The following is a 20,592-nucleotide window of genomic DNA, read 5'->3' as shown; positions in this document are numbered from 1 at the left end:
CTGTGGCTTTCCAGCTCACTTTTCTTAGGAATGCCTTCTTATCTTTATGTTCATCTTGGCTTTTTTAAGTTGCCCACAAAATTCTACTAAAATGCTTACACTGCCCTTATTCTTAGATTGATAGCTTGAGCTGAGGTCACCAAAATGTAGTCTTCCTGTGGTAAATTTACCATGAACCACAGTACTATTGTTAGACTAGGATGTTCAGTGGTAGATTTACCATAGGAAAATTACATGGGTTTGTGACCTTTCTGTATGTATCCCTACATTTCATCGTCCCTTTTTGCATTCCAAGTATTTTCAGCAGTGTTCTAAGAGATTATTAGTTACCTGTTTATGTGTTTCTAAATATTTCTGCAGGGCTCCCCTCACAGTTTTCTTTATCCCTTTGTTCTTTCTCACACCTTTATCTGCTCCCATCCATTATTATTTCTCCTCAGTGAACTTTTCTTTCTTAGATTACTCCTCTAAAATAAACTTATATCATGAAGAAGGAATGACCTAGAGCCTTGATCCAGGAGCCCTTGCAAGGCAAGTATTGTGCTTTATACAAGTTTTTGTCTAAGATTTTTATCATCGTCTCCAGACAAATTCACTAACAAGGTCATTAGCTCTCACTTTCACTTCATTACAACTCTGTTTTACTTAGGTTTCTTAATAAAAAGCCCAACTTCTGATAGTTACTTATCTCTGTGCTTTCAAAACAAGAAAATGATTCTTCAGCAAATATCCATCAAAACAGTTACCATGAGGAGAATTCTGCAAATTTGGGATGTTTTTCTGGTTTTGACACTTTATTCACCTGTGTCTACTCAATTTGTCCTCATTTTTACTACAGCCGTTGTTGTTTACTTTAGCCCTTTTATGTCAAACTGATATGTAGAGCAATAATTTTAATTCCATAGTTTTTTTGTTGCTTATGTAATATTCTACTATAATATTGCATTCTATTCTGCCAGTTCTTCAATCGTACATAATACAATCTTTTCCTTGTTCAATGCACTGTATAGAGGGTTAATATTTTTCCCTCATCAGCATACTCTAGTGAAATAGATATTTCAATGCCAAAGAGAAGAAGGAATGTGAAGGAAGTCTGCTAAGCTGGTTTGTGACTACCAGTAATGCAGAGGTGGGAGGGAGAAAGGGACAAGCTATGGACCACTTAACTGCTTTCAGGAAATCCTGACAAAGTATTTTTCTTCCAAGTGAATGCCTCTGGAGGTCATGTGGTTAGGTTGTATTATTTCTCCTGTGTTTTCTATCTCTTTGTATTAGGGTGCAGTTTAAAGCCTTCCTATATCTATAGCCAGCTTTGATGAATGGAAATTCCCCACCAACAGCTCTTGATGTTGCTTCTTATGATTAGATTGCACTTTAGGGCTGTGTGTGTTTCCTCTTCTTCTGCATTCCTTCCTCTTTCAATTCCACACCTGTGAATCCAAAGTTTTGACTTTCTCTTTGATGTCCTTCTTCTCTTACTCTGAATGGCTTGACGTTTTAACCAGTATTTCATTCCTTTCTGCAGCAACAAGCAAGAACTATTCCCATTGCACTACCTTAGAAGGTAACTTACTTCTATAAACAAGCACCATAAATTGATATAGCTTTAATAAGATTTGCATCAGTAATGATGGCTTTCTCCTGGAAACTGTCTTTGTGCATCACTGTGTGCTGTTTGAGTTTTATGCTACAATATGCTGACTGGTCTTCCAACCCTTTTATCCTTCCTATTATCCTCACAAACATACATACAGACCATGTTTTAATATGAAATTGACTGTAACATCTCTTTTGCTGAAATAAAGAAACATGAGCCATTTCAAGTATTTGTTGAGCAACCCATAGCAAAATTTGAACAAATAACTTGTCTGTGGACTGTTTTCCTTTATAACTCAAGCTGAGGTTATTACATTGGTAATATTCCACAGACTTTTCCCACATGGCTCTGTTGGTTGGGACTTGAAAAGTCTGGAGATTTGATTCAAGCCTTTGCTGGCAGAAGACCCTCATTCAGTTACAGCTATACTGGCAAAACGGAGCTGTTCCTCCAGTACAGTTTTGTCCCTTATTAGATTTACTTCTCTGAAGTGCAGTTTCATTTATGGTAATGTTAAGAGCACCACAGCAGTGTATTATTTCATTACCTTTACTATAACTTGAGTTCAGAATTTTTTCCTAGAATCAGAACAATACAAACATAAAGTTGCATTAACAATGAGGATACATCTGGTTAGAATCAGATGTTAAGGCTGTATCGGAACAACACATCCTTGTCTTGTCATAGGTGCAGTTTCTGCTGTTTTAAACATGGACAATGCTGAATTAAAGAGCACAGATATAATCCGCTCCTTCTAATCTGCAGCAAGCAGTGCAGTGAGAAACATCCATAAAGCTGGCAATTTGGATAGCTGGAGGTGAGCTTTCTCCTGTTATTAAGGACATCCAGTGTTTCCCCTCTGTATCCCAGACTGGAGAGAGCTGAGGAAACGTTAACTCTGCCTCTGGTGCTGCCTTGCTCCGACTGCCAGATGGCTGTGTTGGCAGTGGAGAATCAGTGCAAAAATGCGGAGCACCCTGTGGTTTATCTGCCCTCAAGGGACAGAGGCAACTAGGCCCTGCGTTGAGGAAAGGAACAATCTGTACCACCATCTTCAGCTTTCCTCCTGCCAGGGAAACTTTGCCAGAAGCTGCCTGGCTGCAGCCCATGCAGTTCACAGGGTGTGTTTCTGATGGCAAACCAATATAAATTAACAACAACTCTACTGACGCCGCTTCAGTTACATTGGTGAGACTCAGCCAGCTCAGAGAGAAGCTCATTTGTCTTCTCCTAACCCTCGTGCTTCAGCCCCAGACACCCACTGAGACAGTGTCTCTTGCAGACTCAGAGCGACCCAGCTTGGCTTGGCTTTGTGGTACTCTTGGAAAGGGAACATGTTGTTGTTGTGCAGGATACTTTGTTCTGTGGTCCTCAGGGCACTGCTGCCTCTGGTACAACTAGAGGACATGGTATTTTAAAGTATTTATCCTCTCAGCAGCCTTAGTGGATGTTGGAAAAAGCTACCAAATGACAAAGGCAGTCACGGAGGCATACCTATATGGCTATCCTGTGTCCCTGCCTCTCTTACCCTCTCTTTGCTCAAACAAAACACTGCCTAAAATACTAGCCAAGCCTCCTTTGGAATTTATTTTCACTTGGAGCTTTCTATAATAAGTTCATATGATTTACTGTGTAAATTACTATGGCTATGACTAAAATTACTTGGCAGCTTTCCCCTGCTAGTACGTTGTTGTAAAGACTGATGTCTCGAGATGAACTCTTTATGTGCTTTGAAAAAGTCATCTTTTATTCCACAGTAAAATAAGGATTTATTCCTTACTGCTATCAGAGAAATGGAAACATTTGTCTTCCAGTGACTTTTTGCCAGGCAGAGTAGATCAGGATATTTACAGATGTGCAGAAGTTGTTGCGCATGTACATTACTCATGTTCTGGCATCCACTTGTGGAGTTCAACATAGACTGTGTGCTTGGAAGTGCCTGTGCTTGTGCAGGCAATTATCCTGTTCTTACCTACATCTTTTGCCTGAGACAAACTCCTGCTAATCTCAGTGGGAGTTCTGCCACTGATTTCCTTGGACATGATTGAAGTGAATAGTTACATATCAACGGTATGTTCATACTTGAAGGACTTACTTACAGTTTTAACAGTCAATTATTTTAGGTAAAGGCAGTTTTTCTGATGATCTGGTGGTACTGATGAGTTTGTATATCAATACTGATGTATCATATACAAGTAAAAGATAGAGCTTTGGCTTATAAACTGACATAAATGAAAGTAGAGGACTAGTTTACATCTATACAAAAAAACTAAGTGGCACTAGAGATCATCCCTGAGCATCAAAACTCAGTTGTCTGTACTGTAAATTTTTTAAAATCCCCCTTGGCATGGTTTTGGCTTGGGTCCAGTTCCTGGGCATAGTTCGGGAGCCGTCAGGGACCACAGACAATTCCCAATAAGTGGTCAGCATGACTGCCCTGTTTTAGAGAACAAGAGAGTTTAGCTGTAGTGACACAGGGTGTCCTGTGATAGTTGGCCTTGGTGCCAGAGCCAAGACACAAGCACATTTAATTTGCTGTTGCAGACATTGTCCCAAATGTTTTGGGCACTTTTTGGAAAAAGCTTCTGATGGTACTGGAACAAGTTTATTTCTTACTCAAAACTATTTACAATCTTTCTTCCTCCTCATTTTCCAACCTGACTGCCCACTCTGTAGACTTCTGCTGCTATGCAATGTTCCAGGCTCCACGAGCAACAGCTGTACCTTTGCTGGAATGTTTAAACACGAAAGGGATTTCTTAAGGGCACGCTTAAAATGCAAATTGAATCTGGTTTGCATTTGTTTGCTAACAGTCAAAATTATCTTTAAAGCTTAGTGACATAAGAAAAGAAATCACTAGTCTCTCATTTTTAGCCATCTCTAGAAAACCGCATGAAACAAGGAAAAAAAAGTACAATTTTGCAGTGAAAGAAATCTGCCTGAAACCAACCAGACTGTGAACTGTGCCTAGAAAATGCACCTTATCTGGCCTAATCCAAACAAGCATGTCTGCCACAGAGAAACATCCACTAGGTTTTAAGAAGTCTTTGGAGTTTCTGACTTCTTCCACCATAGGCAGCCCACAGAAAAAAACACGGTGATGGGCAGAGAGAAGGAACATGTGATCCCTCAGGACAGACCCTGGCCCCAAGCTGGTGCTGCCTCCCTGATCCACTTCCTCTGCCCTGGCTGATGGCCAGCTGTGTCCTCCAGATCCCCTGCAGCAATAGAGAGATTTGTTCCTTGACATCCTCAAATCTGACTGTGCTCTTACCTTCCAAGTAATTGCAGAAAGGCTGCCACGCATGCTCAGCCAAACACAAATGAGGAATTGGCTGTGCTTGGCTTTTACAACATTTTTAAGATATGCAGGCATTTTGTTCTGCTCTCGGGAAACAGAGGAATGAAATAATTGCACTGTTGCTATGTAGCAAATATGCAGGCTCATAATTTTTTAAATCTTCATACTCCAAATCAGCCTATAAAAAAATAGTAAGTGCAGGTCCACATGGCAGAATATTATTTTCAATGGCTTCTTTTTAGTTGGCTTCGTTTTATGCCTAGAGGTTAGCATTTCTTCACTTGAGAAGAATTCTTTGATTGTATGTTTATTCTTTAAATTAAAGCTGATATTTTAATATAATCATATGACTTAGGGAGGCAGAGTTTTAAGAAAGAGACAAAGAAACCTCTGATAAAAATCATGACAACTGGCAAGGCAATGCATGCATACTCCCAGGCTATTTCCAAGGTACTACTAATACTATTATGATACAGTAGTATATTCGAAGATAGTGTATCCTGTATAGTATATGCTAGATTTTACTGGGATTTCAGTGACGCCAATATCTAGGACCGTTAGAATGGCTTTTCACTTTGTTCCAGTATCAGTTAACAGTTTTCATTACAAAACTGTGTTTTCTTTTCATTACAACAATTATTGCTGTCTGGAATGAAAGGAAAGAAGTACTTCCTGAGACACTTCTAGTATAGCCTTATCTGCAACAACTCTTAAAAATATTGCATGTGTAAAAACTGTGGTATGAGGTATTCTCATTTCAAACCAGAGTAATCTGTGTTTTTGACACTGGTGTAACACATTTGCTCTGAAGGAGTGAATTTGAGCTGCAGGAGACTTGAGCTTTTCAATAGAGCAGACCTTGTTGTGGGCAAGGTCTATGCAGTTACACAGCTGGGACTCCACAGCCACTGTTTGTCTGATGTGAGACCAAGCGCCAAATATATTGTCTTTGAAACAGCCAGTGTGGAACAATTATTTTGTATGAAACATGCTAGATAATTTGGTTTTGAGTGGTGGGCAATGGTTTTTATGTAGTCTTGCACTGTGTTTCAGTGCAGTGTGGCCAAATCTCCTCTTTCCTGCAGCTTGTGAAACAAGTTTCTGCACAGTGCCTGGTCTTCCCCCTGCTGCATTTTTTAAAAAATGAAATTAAACACAGGGCCCTATCCAGCCAAAAACAACCCCTGCAGCTGGTATTGCCTGAGCTCTGTGAGAATCTTGTGCTCTGAAGAAATTAATACAATTCTTAAAGGAAAAATATCCCCTTTCCAGCAGCCACGGAGGAGGCTATTAAACATAATGATAACCCCAACTATCAGAGCTGTTGTTCTGCTCTCTGTCATAGCAGAGAAAGTCATTCTTGTCTACAGTGTCTATTTCTCCCAGACCTAACAGGGCACCAGAGAGCACTGACTGAAAGTGTTTTTTCTTGGCCAAGCTTGAGTAAGAGAAATATTAAAAGATCTGTTATATGCTCTGGTATTTCAGCCACCCCTTCTGGGCCTAGAATATGGAGAAGTATGTGGATGGAAGAAGCAATTTATAATGCTTTATAGAAGGCATCTCTGAAAAAGCAAAAAAGGGGGTCATCCTGCACATTTTTCCTGTGTTTTTTGGGTGCAGCTTAAAGGGAGAAAGAAGAGGGACTTGTGATTTGCCTCCACCTAAGGCCAAGTTGGTTTTGTGCAATTTTAATTTCCCTCTTTCTCAAGAGTTATTCTGCATATTCATGAGAGAAAGGTAGAGGTGGGAGTTAATGGTGGAATTACATAATAAAATTTACAAAATAGAGAACCAGGGAAATATTAAGATATAAGGGGACCTCTGAGGGTCCTGATTTGAAAGGAATTCCTTTTTGTCCTTCTGTTCGAGAGACAGCTTGTTCCCAGATCTGTGATCTTGCATGAGGGATCTCTTTCAGAGGTTTCCCACTAGAAGCAGCCTGCATTGGCATAAGCCTAATAAAAATGCACAACAGGTTTTATATGAGATACATTTAACCTCCTAAGGCAAAATAGCAAAGGATGTAGCTCAATTTCAGAGTGACTAGGGTTAAAGAAGAACAAAACTGATGTTGAAATAATACCAGTAGCATAGACCAAAATACACCTCTCCTTCAGAAAAAACGAAAGTTAAGCCTATTGTATGTGAACCATCTGTGGGAGGCTGTGGTTGAAAGAAGCATTATTTGTTCTAGATGTCCTTACTCATTTACAAATATAGTATGTGGCAGTTCAGAGCTTTTAAATTTCTTTGCTGATACATTTTTTTTAAGATGATTGAACTTAGACCAAAGGTGAGGATGCAAATACTTTATTGTTGTAGGAAAATGTTACTGGATTTTTGTGCAAGTTCTATTTCTGCTTATCTGATGTGCAGGTGTTTTGAACATTGATACTGGAACTTGCTATGGCAGGTGTGCAGGGAGAAATATATTTATTTAATTTCATCTAGGAAGTTTTCTAAAGTAAAGTTTCTGCACTACTGATGTACTACCAATTGCATAATACAGTGTTTAATGCCACGTTAAACCTCTGTGGTTTTTTTTTCTTCTCTAATGATGGCCTGAGTAACTTTTAGCAATTTTTTTTTTTCCCTAGAAGACAGGAACATACAGCTCAACAAGAAATGTGATTGGCTCCTTGTCTTCCCTAATCTTCAGAAAAGTAGGGTCTCAACCCTTCAGCTAATTATTCCACAAGTGTAGCTGTTTAAGTATGTTTTAACTTGTGTTTACATTATTTTACTCCCAAAGGCCTTTGGCAAGACTATTTAAGCCACTGATTTCTGCAACCCCAATTTTTGTGCAAAAATTTAAGCATTAATTCAACATGAAGCCTACATGAAGTCCTGGTGAGATAAATTATAACTTTATTTAGAGCAACAGTGCTGAGCCTGTTTTAAGTATGCCTTGCTCTCCAAAGATGTTAGCATCTTGATCCCTGCCCACTGGCAAAATGCTAGGGCTGTTAATGGACAGTCCTAGCAACCATTTTCTTCATTTCACGGCTAAAATAATTGCTTTTGGAGTGTGTAGGACACCACAACAGCCAGCTCAGCTCAAGCAACTGCCTGGTGAACCCGTGGCCATAGCTCACCTGTACTGCCCAGTGCAGAGCTGTTTTGAAGTCTCTGTCCACCAGTGTCAGGTCTGCTCCCTTGTGCAGCAGAGTCTCGGTGTGCTGGGGTCTGTTGTGGAATGCAGCCCAATGGAGCGAAGTCATTCCCTGAAAGCCACAAACCCAAAGAGCAAATAGTCATCACCCACAGGAGCAACCTTCAAGTCACTGTAGATAAGCTAGACTGTTCTGAAATAATGAGCAGTGTGGCCAGCAGGACCAGGGTAGTGACCGTCCCCTGTACTTGGCACTAGTGAGGCCCCACCTCAAATCCTGTGTTCAGTTTTGGGCCTCTCATGATAAGAAGGACACTGAGGTGCTGGAGAGAGTGCAGAGGAGGGCAATGAAGCTGGTGATGGGCCTGTTGCACAAGATGACAAGGAGCAGCTGAGAGAACTGGAGCTGTTTAGCCTGGAGGAAAGGAGGCTGAGCGGAGACATTATCACTGTCTACAACTACCTGAAAGGAGGTTGTAGCATGGAGGGTGTTGGTCTCTTCTGCCAAGCAGCAAGTGATACAATGAAAGAAAACGGCCTCAAGTTGTGCCCAGGGAGGTTTAAATTGGATATTAGGAAAAAATTCTTTACAGAAAAGGCTGGGAAACAATGGAACAGGGTGTCCACTGAAGTGATGGAGTCACCATCCCTGGAGGTGTTTAAAAGACATGTAGATGAGGTTCTTAGGGACATGGTTTAGTGACCGAGTTACGATTTGACTTGATGATTTAAGGATCTTTTCCAACCAAAATAGTTCTGTGATTCTATGATTCAGTGACTCTTCCCTCTCCCTGTTGGGTTGAAGTAATTAGTAACGGCTTCTGCATTAGTGAAGTCATAAGGGTGAATCAAGCAATCAACTTTTTGGAGTTATTGCAGAAAATGGATGCAAACAAAAATGCTTTTTTGGTACACGTTATAAATAATGTGTGGTCATGACCACGACAGCTGGAGGATGCTCCCTCACTGCTCAGTTTGGATCCTGTAAGAAAAGCCTGTTTTAGACTGGCACTTTAACATGACACATTGTGATGTTTATTTTAGGTCTTATCTTTGATCCAAAATAAATATAAGTTAGTATTCTAGCTGGCAATAATCAGCAAGCTAAGGAACTGGCCAAGTGATGTCAACAAAAAAGTCACAATATAAATGTCAATATTTACTGTTTAGGGAGAAAACAAAGCCAATGGTAAACTACTGACCTTCATTTTCATTCCATCTTAGCGATGTTCAGTCTGTCTTGGTGGATCAAAGAATTCATGGCCTGTATTTGCATCTTCATCAGCATTGTGATACACACCTATATTTTACTTTACATCCATAATACTAGAGATTTTGTTTATCAAGTTACTCACTGAGTGTTTATCTTAAAAATTGCTAGTGTTGCTCAGATATTACATTTTACTTTGAGCAGGTGGTTACTTTCTGACTATCGGAGAGGGATCTGGGGGTTCTGGTCCACGGCAAGTTGAACACGAGCCAACAGTGTGCCCTGGCAACCAAGAAGGCAACAGTGTCCTGGGTGCATCCAGCACAGCATTGCCAGCTGGGTGAGGGAGGTGATTGTCCCACTCTGCTCTGCACTGGTGCGGCCTCACTGTGCAGCTCTGGGCAACACAGGATGAAAAAGGTATAAAGCTACTGGAGAGTGTCCAGAAGAGGGCTCTGAATTTGGTGAAGGGTTTGGAGGGTAAGCCATATGAGAACTGGCCAAAGTCACTTGGTTTGTTAAGCCAGGAAAAGAGACTGAGGGGAGAACTCATGGTGGTTACAGCTTCGTCACAAGGGGAGGAGGAGGGGCAGGTGCTGGTCTCTCCTCTCTGGTGACCAACGACAGAACCCCAGGGAATGTCAGGAAGATGTGCCAGGGGAGGTTTAGGTTGGACACTAGGAAAATGTTCTTCCCCCAGAGGGTGGTGGAGCACTGGAACCAGCTCCCCAGGGAGGTGTCACAGCCCCAAGCCTGACAGTGTTCAAGAAGAGACTGGACAACACCCTCAGACACATGGTGTGAATTTTGTGGTTGTCCTAAGCAGGGACAGGAGCTGGACTCAATGATACTTGTTGGTCCCTTCTATCTCAGGACATTCTATGATCCTATGAACTCTTATTAGGGAAAATGCATTTCAAGGGTTTTGTCTGTTTTCTGAAATGATAAAAAGCAAAAAGTGTAGAGTGGAAAATAAATTAAAACTTGACATAGAAGCCCTAAAGCCAATTGACAACAAACCAGGTAAAGTATGAGCTATAAAACATGAATGCAGACGACTTATCAGTGCATTCATAGTGGATGCTGTTAGGAATTATTTTCTAAATAAAAGCTTGAATACCCTACCATTAATTTCTCTCACTCATCAGGTATATTATAAGGCTCTTCAAGTGCTCAGATGGCTTAAGTGTAGGTGAGGACAAAATAGAGTAGTTGAACAAGAGCAGTTTTGTTTTTAGTTAGGGTTTGCAAAGCTTAATCATGGGGGGTTTGGTTTTGTAAAATGAAAAATGAGAGTAAAATCCTGACCTGACTGAAATTAATGGGAGCTCTGCCATTGACGTCAGTGGACCAAGGTTTTGACACAATGGACTTAATACTGTTGATGGACACTCAATATCTGTGAGTGCGGTGAAGTGAGGCTTCAGTAAAGTGATTTCCAGCTGGGAAATGGGTCCTCATGCCTAGTCCTGGACAGCAGGAAAAGTCACTGAAAGAGGAGAAGCCACAGTGTAGCAGGCCAGCTTTCTGTTGTTCCCTTTCGGTCTGTTTATACAGGCAAAAATCCTTGAAAAATGAACTTTTTCTCCGATTTTACTGTGTTAACTAGCAGAGTCAGCTGTAATGTAAGAGTGTGAGAACTGTGTGTAGGGATCAGAAATGTCTTTAGTACAGGAACACAGCTCAGACAGGTCAGCAGCAGAGGCTTAGGGAGAAAACACAAGAAACAAGGCTTGATGATATATCATCACCTAACGTTTGATAATCAGGCTACAGACTTCCTATGATATCCACACCTCCAAAGGGTAATGATGCATTTTCTGAAAAAGTAATTATTTTCATTTACTTTAAAAATGCTGCCTGATAATTTCTGTAGCTGTCCCCATTAATTTAGATGTAAAAACCAGTTAATAATCTTTTTATCTTCTCAATGCAATTTATGATGCCATGGACTTGTATTATATCATCCCTCTGGCACAGTTGCCAAGCAGAAAGTCCCATTGTAGTCAGCTTGTTCTAGTTGTTAGCCTGCCCATGGAGGGAGGCTAGTCAGTAACTATTAGTGTGTTTACAGTCCTTTTCTGTTACTTTTCTTGTATATCCTTTTTCGAATTACGCTTGCATCTGGCACTCCAGATGGGGGTGTACCAAGGATTCAGAGAGATCATAATGCTGTTTCCTGTTCTGTTCTCTATTTCTTTTGTAATATATCGTACATTCCACGTGTCCTTTCGGAGCACCCAGCTGAGCAAAGAGCATTGAGCTGGTTGTGGCAGCAGCTCACGCCTCTGGGCCCACTGCAGTGGGCAATGGCTGTGTGACCTGTACCCATCTGTTTTGTGCGTGGTGGTACCACCCTTGACTGGCATCTGCAGATGGTAGATAGACTGCTCTTTGTGAGGGGAAGCATGAGAGTGGCATCAGAACTGTCAAAGCTGAGGATGCGGCAGAATACAATATTAAAGGTGAGACAGCCAAACACTTTTGCATTTATAAAAACTAAGGAGTAGTAGGGGAGAAAACAAACAAACAAGGCATGCTTCTGGAACATATAGCGTGACACTTGTTTTACCCAGATTGGAGGTTTTTCAGGGAATTTTTCTTTGCATTGTCATCTCACAGGCTTCATAAGTAAACCCACAGAAAGCCACAGTTGTGGAAACTATGAAACCTCCAGATGTTTTTCTTACTGTTGACATGTTCATGCATTCATCAGGGTGTTTTTCTCAAGTGCAAGATGGGCAAACTGAAGTGTTTCACTTATGCCAAGAGAGCAGCTCTATTAGTTGCAATCATCTGTGAGGATCCACATTTTTTTAATAAAACATAAGTATTCAGGGCTTTGTTCAGACACTTCAACAAATATCTTTCCAGTAGCAAATGACAGTGAGCTGGAATAAAAGTTCCAAATTGCAGGTAGCAATGCATTACAGCAAAACATTACTGCTTGAAATTATGATCCATGGTTCCAGGCAATTCATTAGCCACATAATTTGACACCAAGACAAGACATATGTCTGGTTTAGGTTGTTGTGAACAGGGTTTGCAAACGATTCAGTGGATAAAGGAGATTCACGGGAAGAGGGAAAATTAACAACATTGTGGTGACAGGGCTCAATTCCTTAAGGATCATAGGGTAGCATAGCTTTTTGTAGCTCTGTGCCTGCTCTGTGTAATACCAAATTTCTTATATTTCTTCCTGAGAACAGTTAGTACTGTAATGATGGGATGCTTGGTTAAGGTCTAGCTTCAGAAGAATTGAAAACAATTAATGTCTTGGCAAGTAAGTTAAGTGACTGATTCAAGGTACCTCAGAACTGGTAGTATATGGAGAAGGTTTATTAGCCTAAAAGTTAATCGCATGTAGTAGGAAAAATGAAACAATGCTTTGCAGAGTACAGCAAAAACATTATAGAAATCTTTCACTAGTGCATAGTGTCATCATAAAACTGAGAGTACAGTGGACTCTTTCTGAATAGCATGACTTGTATGACCCTAGAGACTGGGACTGGGACTTGCAGCACAAGATCACTCACCTCATTGTCCTGATGATTAATTTCACTAAGATTTGACTTCTGCAGGAGCACGTTCAGAAGCCTGTGGAAGCAATGACATAATCAGTGTGCTGCATTCCTGACTAAACCTGAAAATTTGACATTTTTTTCTGAGAAACAAAACATGCGACTTCAAGAAAAAACAGTATTAGTGACGGGCACAGGTCACAATCTTAGGTTGGAGGTTGGTCATACTAGAAAAGCCTTCATAGCTTACTATAACAAACAGAAGTTTAGTGCTAAGTATTAAGAGCAGATCCACTAGAAAGAATTCTTGTGCTGATTGACAGGCTAGAATCAGAGTGTGTAATACTATTCATGGATGCCGTTTTTGGTAGCTTAGTAATTCATTGTCATCCTATTATTATTTTATAAAGTTTTAAACAAACAGAAATGCTAACCTCCAGTCTCTTAAATGATTTTTCACTCTCAACTCTTGGCAGCGATACACTGGTTCACATTTTATAGAGTATAAGGCTACAAACACTCCCCTCTGGTGGAGGGAACAGTTGCAATAAAATAGTTACATGAAATTTTATTCAAGTGCAGTAATATTTTTAACACTGGATTTTGTTTTTCTTTTCCTTTTGGCTTCCTATGCAGGTGTTCTGAAATCACTGAAGTTTTGGTAAAGATGGTTGTGTTTTATAGTAGAATGCTAAATGTTTGGATACTGTACATGGCTGGACCCTGGAAATGACAAGGACCATCTTATCATGGGCTGTTAAAAAGCCAAATAGCATAGATCCTAACATGGATGTAAAGTTCTTATGATTCTAGCAAAAGGAAAGATACATCTTTAGTAGATTCCTAGATAAGACCATAATGCAAATCTATGGATCATCTGAAGGTGTGAATTTGTTAGAAACCTTCAAAACATGGCCATTTAAAAGACATGCTGTTTTGCAAGGAAATTAAAAGATGATGAAGTGTCAAGGAGGAAACGCTGATAAATATGCAGATAATGCATAAAAATGTATAAAACCAAAAATATCTGTTTCCTTGCATAGGAAATGGAATGAAAATCTTTTGCTACTTTTCATCAGGACAATCTTCAACAACTTCCACTATGTTTTCTGGATTGACCTGTGCTCAGGTGTGTGGATCAGATCAAGCAGACAATGTTGCACGACAAATTTGTTCTTCGCCCCACCCCTCCCTGTAATATACAAGTACATAATGTAAATTATTCAAAGGACGGCATTTACAGCTGCTTATGGATGTTTTGGGCAATTCTGCAGGTGAAAAGCTTATCTGTTGGTAACACCGTCTTCAGGTGCCACAAGTTCAAATATCCTTTTTTTTTCTAACTAGAGCATCCCTAAGGAGTGAAGACTGTTTGTATCCCAGTCCTCTGCTAGGACTTCAAAACTGTTTGTATATGGGTACAAACACTTGTAGAAAAGGAGTGTTGCATTTCCTTTTCTGAATCACACAGCCAATGGCATTATGGAATCATACTGCAGGAACTCTGAAAGAATGGCATTTCAGGATTGCTGTGATTAGTTCAGTAAAAATTTGTAAAAGGGAGGAGACATTTTGTGGTCATTTGGCATCATGACTCAGGATCCAGAAATCTGAAAACAGGTCTGGGTAAAAATGCACTAGTGAGAGGAAAGGAAGCGAGATAACTACAATATGCTTGCAAAACCCACTTAGCACAATTTTATAATCTCACATGTGGTTCTGTAGTTTAACCCCAGATATAATAAATGAAACCAGTGTATGTGAAGGAAATCTCATTCTTAAGTGTAAAACCTCTGCCAACAACAAACTATATCCTCATGCTATTATGGCAGCATCACTGCTACCACTCAAATACATAGATATTCAGCCATATAGCTGTGATTTCTCAGGTATCTACTCTTAAAGGCAGAGTTCAGGAGGTCCACCTTTCCTCTTAGGCTCTACGGAGTGCACTGAAACACAGAAACAATTTCTCAAATCAATACATTAATTGGCTGATCACTCTCTGTCTTTCCATGTGGTTCATGTACTGCCTGCAGCACATGGAACTGGAGCAGTGGCCTGCCAGCTTTCAAACTTGGTTGAAAAAGCATTTCATAGTTGGCCACTGCATATTCCCTTTCGGCAACAACAAGGGATTCAAGAGAGTGACAATGGCAGTGGTGGAAAAGCCGTCCCTCAGTGCTCCAGGCATGTCTTCTGAGCATGGGGCAAATCCAGAGACAAGAAAGAGGAGAAGGAATTGAGCAACTGGTAGACTCCTGTGCAGAGCAAAGGTCTGCTTGTACCCATGGAGAATGTGAAAAATGTTCAGAGAACCCTGTGTGCTGCTGGTAAAGTAGATTATTGTTCCCTTTCAAGTAGCAGCATGTGCAGGGTTGTACAAACATTGTCTTCTTTCTGTGGAGGCTTTGTTTAATGATAGTGACCCGTACTTTTTCAGAAACCTCGAACTATTCTCTCCAAATGATGCATGAAAAACAGTGATAATGTGGAAAACGAATAAAGCTGTTAAAAAAGATTGGAAAGCAAGAGCAGAAGAAATGCACAGAGGCCTGGACTGGCCTTGCATGGTGACAGCAGCAAAACCATAGACTCAGTGATTAAGTCACAGGAGCATTTTGAATTTGTACTGAATGTTTACTTGTCTCTAATATTAGTCTTCCTACCCTTCAGACACTATTTACTTAGGAGAGGTTTTGAGTAAATTTATTCAGATGTACAAATTCTGATTTACTAAACCTTCTTGTTATCACAGGCTGGAATGAAACAAAGAAGATCTTTCTTAACACTTCTTATGAATACACTCTGTAGTTGTTACTCTACCTTCATTAAGAGGAGTTAAAAATGAGCCAGTCCACCAAACCTCAGCTACCCCTTTACAGAAGGGGCTCTCAGAGGGATTGTCATGTGGAAAACTTTCCTCACATTTGCCATGCTACCTGGAGGCATGTTCCAGAGAAGGAGCTTTTTGTAATGTTTCTTGTGTGAACATGGCAGAAAGGTAATTGGTCAAGGGAATCCCAGAGCTTCAACCCCATTTTTTTTAATATATATATATTTTTTTTCCCTCTTGCTTTTGTGATCTTAAACTAGGTTCCTTGCCTTACTTGGCTGTGTATCTCTGTTACACAAGTGCTGTACAATGCTTTCCCTTCTCTCTACCTGCTTTCTGATAACCACTAAACAAAGGAGCAAGTCACAAGTGCAACTGTTCCAGCTAACCTTCCTGACCTGGGCTACCTCTGGGCTGGGTAGCTTGTTGGTGGCTGGCTGTTGAGATTTAGCCAGCAAAAACTGCCATAACCTGGGACATACCTCACGTCGGGCTCTGCAGTAGCAGCATGTAGCGGCAACCTCCCGTTTTTGTCGGGTATGTTCTGCTTAGCACCGTTTCTGAGCAGGCTGACACAGCCTTCCAGCCAGCCCTAAAAGAGAAATCAGAGCATGTCAGAGGAAAGTGAAATACAACAGGCCAGGTCTTTGCTTGGTGGTTCTGGTATCTGCATGTGTGACTGTAGCTGTTTCTGCCAGCGAAGGAACTGGTCTTCTGTTTCCCCAGTACAGATCTCTCAGCACTAAGAGCAGTTCTGCTTTGGAGTCTGAGTCTCAGGCTAGCTTGCCCAGTCATTTCTGTGATAAGGTGTTTTATTTACACTGCCTTTTTTTTTTTTTTACCTGCAGATGTCGCAAGTGCTAACTGAGTAAACAGTGATTAAAAACCTGCAAATTCCTGTATCACTAGCAAATGCTACACATATTCCTGCAGGTGGATTTAATTATGCTAGGTTAAACCAAGGACACGAGCACTTAATCTCATTTCCTTTATGAGATTTTGGCAGGAATGGCAAATCAATACTAGAAATCATTAGAGTGTGGTCTTATAAATATCATTGCAGAAGTTTGAACTAGTGACAACATTAGGTTGAAAACAGCACCCAAACAGATGGGATGAATCAGTTTTTGGACTAAAACCTTCTATTGATCACCTCAACAAAAAAGCAAGTAAACAATCTGGTTGTGACTACACAACTCTTTCAGTGTGTACTTAAGTCCCAGGAAAATTAAGCATGTGTTTGCTTTGTTCAAACCTCCACAGACAATCAGCAAAGACTGTTCCCTTCTGTATGAGCTATGTTGGATTGGCATTACCAGCATTTATAGGGAAAAGGTGTGGAATTATTGAGTCAGAACATGGCTGTTACTGCTCCCAGTGGAAGTACACGACCACTGAGTTCTGCTTGTGATTGCGACTGTGGAGCTCTACTGGATTCAGTTCTCTGGGCAGACATTGCAGCCAAATGCTCTCTAGATCTCTGATTATAACCGTCACAGAAACAGAAACAGAAATGGAAACTTCAAAGCTTGGGTGGTTTAAATCTTTTCCAGTCATTGTTTTATTTTTCCCAAATAGTATTTTTTACCCTCTGGGAAAAGAGCAAGGAAAAAAGGAGCATGACACTAATTATGGGACTTTTTTTGAAATATCTGGCAGATGAAACGTTTGTTCTCAAGTAAGCGGGGCATGCTCCTTGCACTGAATAAGACTGCCTGTTTTGCTATTTTCTACTCTTATTTTCTGGCTAAATATCACGTAGCTGAGCAGAAGCATTGTTTTTGTCCTGAATGTGCAGGAAGAAACTAGATGGAAGGGATGTGATTAATTAGGTTGCCACAATATCTGCTTAAATGATTTGGCAGTCATCCAGTGATATACTACAGAGCATGGATGAACATTCCTTCCTCCTTTCTACCCAGCTAATAACAGAAGCCCATGACCAGCCGCTCTGTCCAGCTAAGCTGGTCCTCATCCTCTCTCCGAATCCTGAATTCCTTCCAGTGAGGAGTAGAAGGCTAAGGAGCATCCTTGTGTGCTTCAGACAGAGACCACCACATCCCCCTTCCCAGACTTCTCAGTGGGTTATATGCCCCTGCTGTCACTTGTCTGTGGGTTGATTGGGGGATTAGATTGTTTATTATCTGAGTATCTGCACTGGCACCTGCAGCACCTTGAGCTTAAGTTCTTAACCTGGCCACCCAAGGCCCAGCACTGCAGTGCCCTGGCTCATGTGGTGTGCAGGAAAATATGCCTGCTGACCACCAGAAGTTGAGGTAGGAATGCCCTCAATGGAGCATAAAGATCTGATGCTGACAGTGAGAGCAGGGAAGTTAATCTGCGTATTAGGAACAAGAAGGGACTTTCCAGTGCACAGAAATAAGCAGCTTTCTTGAAACCACATGGAGGACCCTGGATCCAGTGAGAATTCCATGCTGACCACTGATTTTCCAAACCAAAAGAGGAAGGACTCCCTGAAAGTAAAGGAGTCCTGGTCCTTTCCTAATAGTCATTATTTCCAGCTTTGCATTATAGTAAAGTTTATAGTTTCACTGTTGTCTGGAACCAAATGTATTGTACTTTTTTTTTTTTCTCTCTGCAGTATAAAGAGAAATCTTATTTGGTCTGTGTATTTACTCCCTTCAAGACGTCTTTCCATCTTTCCATCCTCCTTGCCCAAGTCTTCGTACCAGATAAGTTGCCAGAGATAAACTGGTACGCCCACAAGCATCTTGAGTATTAATATTGGCTCCCATCTTCAACAGAAGCTTCACTGTATCGACCTGGCGTCCTGACACAGCGTGCATCAAAGGTGTGCAACCTGGGGAAGAAAGTCATATGTTCTTTCACAATTTTTATTTTGTCAAAGCCAGAAGATAGAGATATTTTCTTATTTGCTAATGTTAGCACTGGCAAATTAACAAATCCTTTCTCTGACAACTGTCCAACAGTTGAACTTGGCTTTTGCAGGCAGGAAGTAACTGCTGTGCCAGCTACTGACCACTGATTTTAAAAGGAGCATGACTTCATTAGCAAAAGCCTTGCCTCATTAATTCTGCTTCTGGAGGAAAAAGTGCTTTTCTGTCAACAAGTTCCAGTATGAACTGTTGGCTTTGCACACCATTTTGGAGGCTGATATTCTTCAGATTGACTAGTAGCTAGATGGTGCTTGGCTAATTTTCTCAAACCACAGCCTCATTCTGTCTCTATGTATTCAAAAGGCTTACGAAATTATGCCCTGCCCCATGCAAAGGCGTATATATGTGAGTTAATGCTTAATGTATACAACAACATATTTTTAAGACTGAGTTTGCTTTAGAGTATTTTATTTTCTGTTGTCATGAGAACTTATTTTATGTCCTGCAAACAATATTTCTGCTGGAAAAAACCTGAAATCTACATTCAAACCTAATACTCAAATTTCATTGTGTAGTATTACGATATCTTTTAGTTGCTTCCTCTTCCTTCCATTCTGTTAACTGCTGAATAACAGCGAGAGATTTTCCTGCAGAATTCGACAAAGTGATTTAAAATGAATAAATTGGTAATAAGCATGACTGTTAGAAACTATAATAGTACCAGAAACTTCAGATACAACTGAAGAATAATTGTTCTTACTGGATTCAATGAGGCTGCTGAGCAAATGTGCACTACTCGACCTGAGATTGTGCAGACTCTGCTGTATATGCAGGATATGAGCCATACATTTTGTCTTGCAAAACTGGCGTTTGGTTACATTTGTATGTACAACCTAGTAAACAAGTTTATTCTGGAGCTGAAATATGATACTTCCATTTGCTGATCAGTCTATCTCCACCCATTGCCCTTCATACCTAGTCCTTCTCCTGCTAAAGATCCGGACTGAGAGCATTTTAGCTTGCTTAAGCATTTTTTCTACTGACCAACAGATGTTTTAAAGATAATAGTTAGGATGTCTGGTTTAAAACATAGGAAAAATTGGTCACTTCGTAAAAACTGGTAAAGATTAGAATAGACAGTGTTCATACGGACACTTTAAAAGAAACTGCAATAAAAATTACTTGTGAATAAACGAAGTCTTTCTTGAGAGAAGCTTCCATATATCTGTGGCTTTAATTCACTTGAAAATAGATGCATATAAATCCCAGCCAATAGACAGCACTTTGTAATAACATTAAATAGTAACTGAACACAAGATGAAAAGGAGCACAATCTCATGGGTAAAACATTATTTAGATCATTGCACATTTTACGGCCATCCCTTTGGCAAACAATTGCATGACAAAATCTTTCAAACTGTGTCTGTACACATGCTTTTTAGGTGCAAAAGGCCAGAACCCTCTGCTCTAGAGATAGGCTGAATGTGTGGCATTTGGCTTTGATAGAAAATACTGTTTTCCCTTCCCTGAAATGACAACAATTTCCCAGCATCTCCCTAAAGAAGATAAAATAGTTTCCTTATAAAGTAATGTCTGATTATAGCAAAACAACTTATTTGTATCTATATAAAAATCTTACCATTACAGGGGGAAAGAAATATTCAAATAGAGCATTTCTAGTGCATGTTCTAAAGAATAACCCAAATTTCCCATAATCTGCTACTAAATATAATTTACTGATCACAAAAATCAGGATAAAAAAATAGAAAATTTCATTGCAAGATGAAGCAGCTAGTTGCCTGAGAATGAGCTCTGCCTTCATTTACCCTCACTGTCACAGCACTCCAGGATGGAAGGATCTTCTCGAATCACTGCAGTTAGTGTGTTCACATCACCGTTAGCTGCTGCTTGGTAAACCACAGTCAAGTCAATGTCTTCTGCTGCATCACCTGCAGGGGAGGAGTATGTCCATGAGTAAGCAGAGAGCATGTACAAATTATCAACAGTGAAAATAACGACACTTATTTAACTGATTTTTTATGGCTATATAACGAGGTGGAACAAAGTGTATCCAAACAGAATTGTGGTTTTTGTTAGTCATCTGAAACTTGTTTTTCGTCGTAACTTCTTCCAAAATCAGTCAGATGTAGACAG

General features: G+C 40.3%; 1 protein-coding gene across 1 annotated transcript in view; it reads right to left on the bottom strand.

Moving 5' to 3' along the window:
- Positions 1 to 20,592, bottom strand: part of ANKRD55 (ankyrin repeat domain 55) — a gene marked incomplete at both ends in the record, with an annotated part of 55,573 nt that overhangs the window by 20,885 nt on the left and 14,096 nt on the right. The window contains 5 exons of the mRNA XM_082074551.1: positions 7,997 to 8,125; positions 12,760 to 12,820; positions 16,063 to 16,172; positions 18,271 to 18,401; positions 20,265 to 20,387. Coding sequence (XP_081930677.1) covers positions 7,997 to 8,125; positions 12,760 to 12,820; positions 16,063 to 16,172; positions 18,271 to 18,401; positions 20,265 to 20,387 — 554 coding nt within the window. The remainder of the gene's footprint in view (positions 1 to 7,996; positions 8,126 to 12,759; positions 12,821 to 16,062; positions 16,173 to 18,270; positions 18,402 to 20,264; positions 20,388 to 20,592) is intronic.

Source organism: Streptopelia decaocto, assembly GCF_964273445.1.
Source record: "Streptopelia decaocto genome assembly, chromosome: Z".
NCBI lineage: Eukaryota > Metazoa > Chordata > Aves > Columbiformes > Columbidae > Streptopelia > Streptopelia decaocto.
Note: the sequence above shows the minus strand (reverse complement) of the source record. Positions and strands in the feature narration are given on the sequence as shown.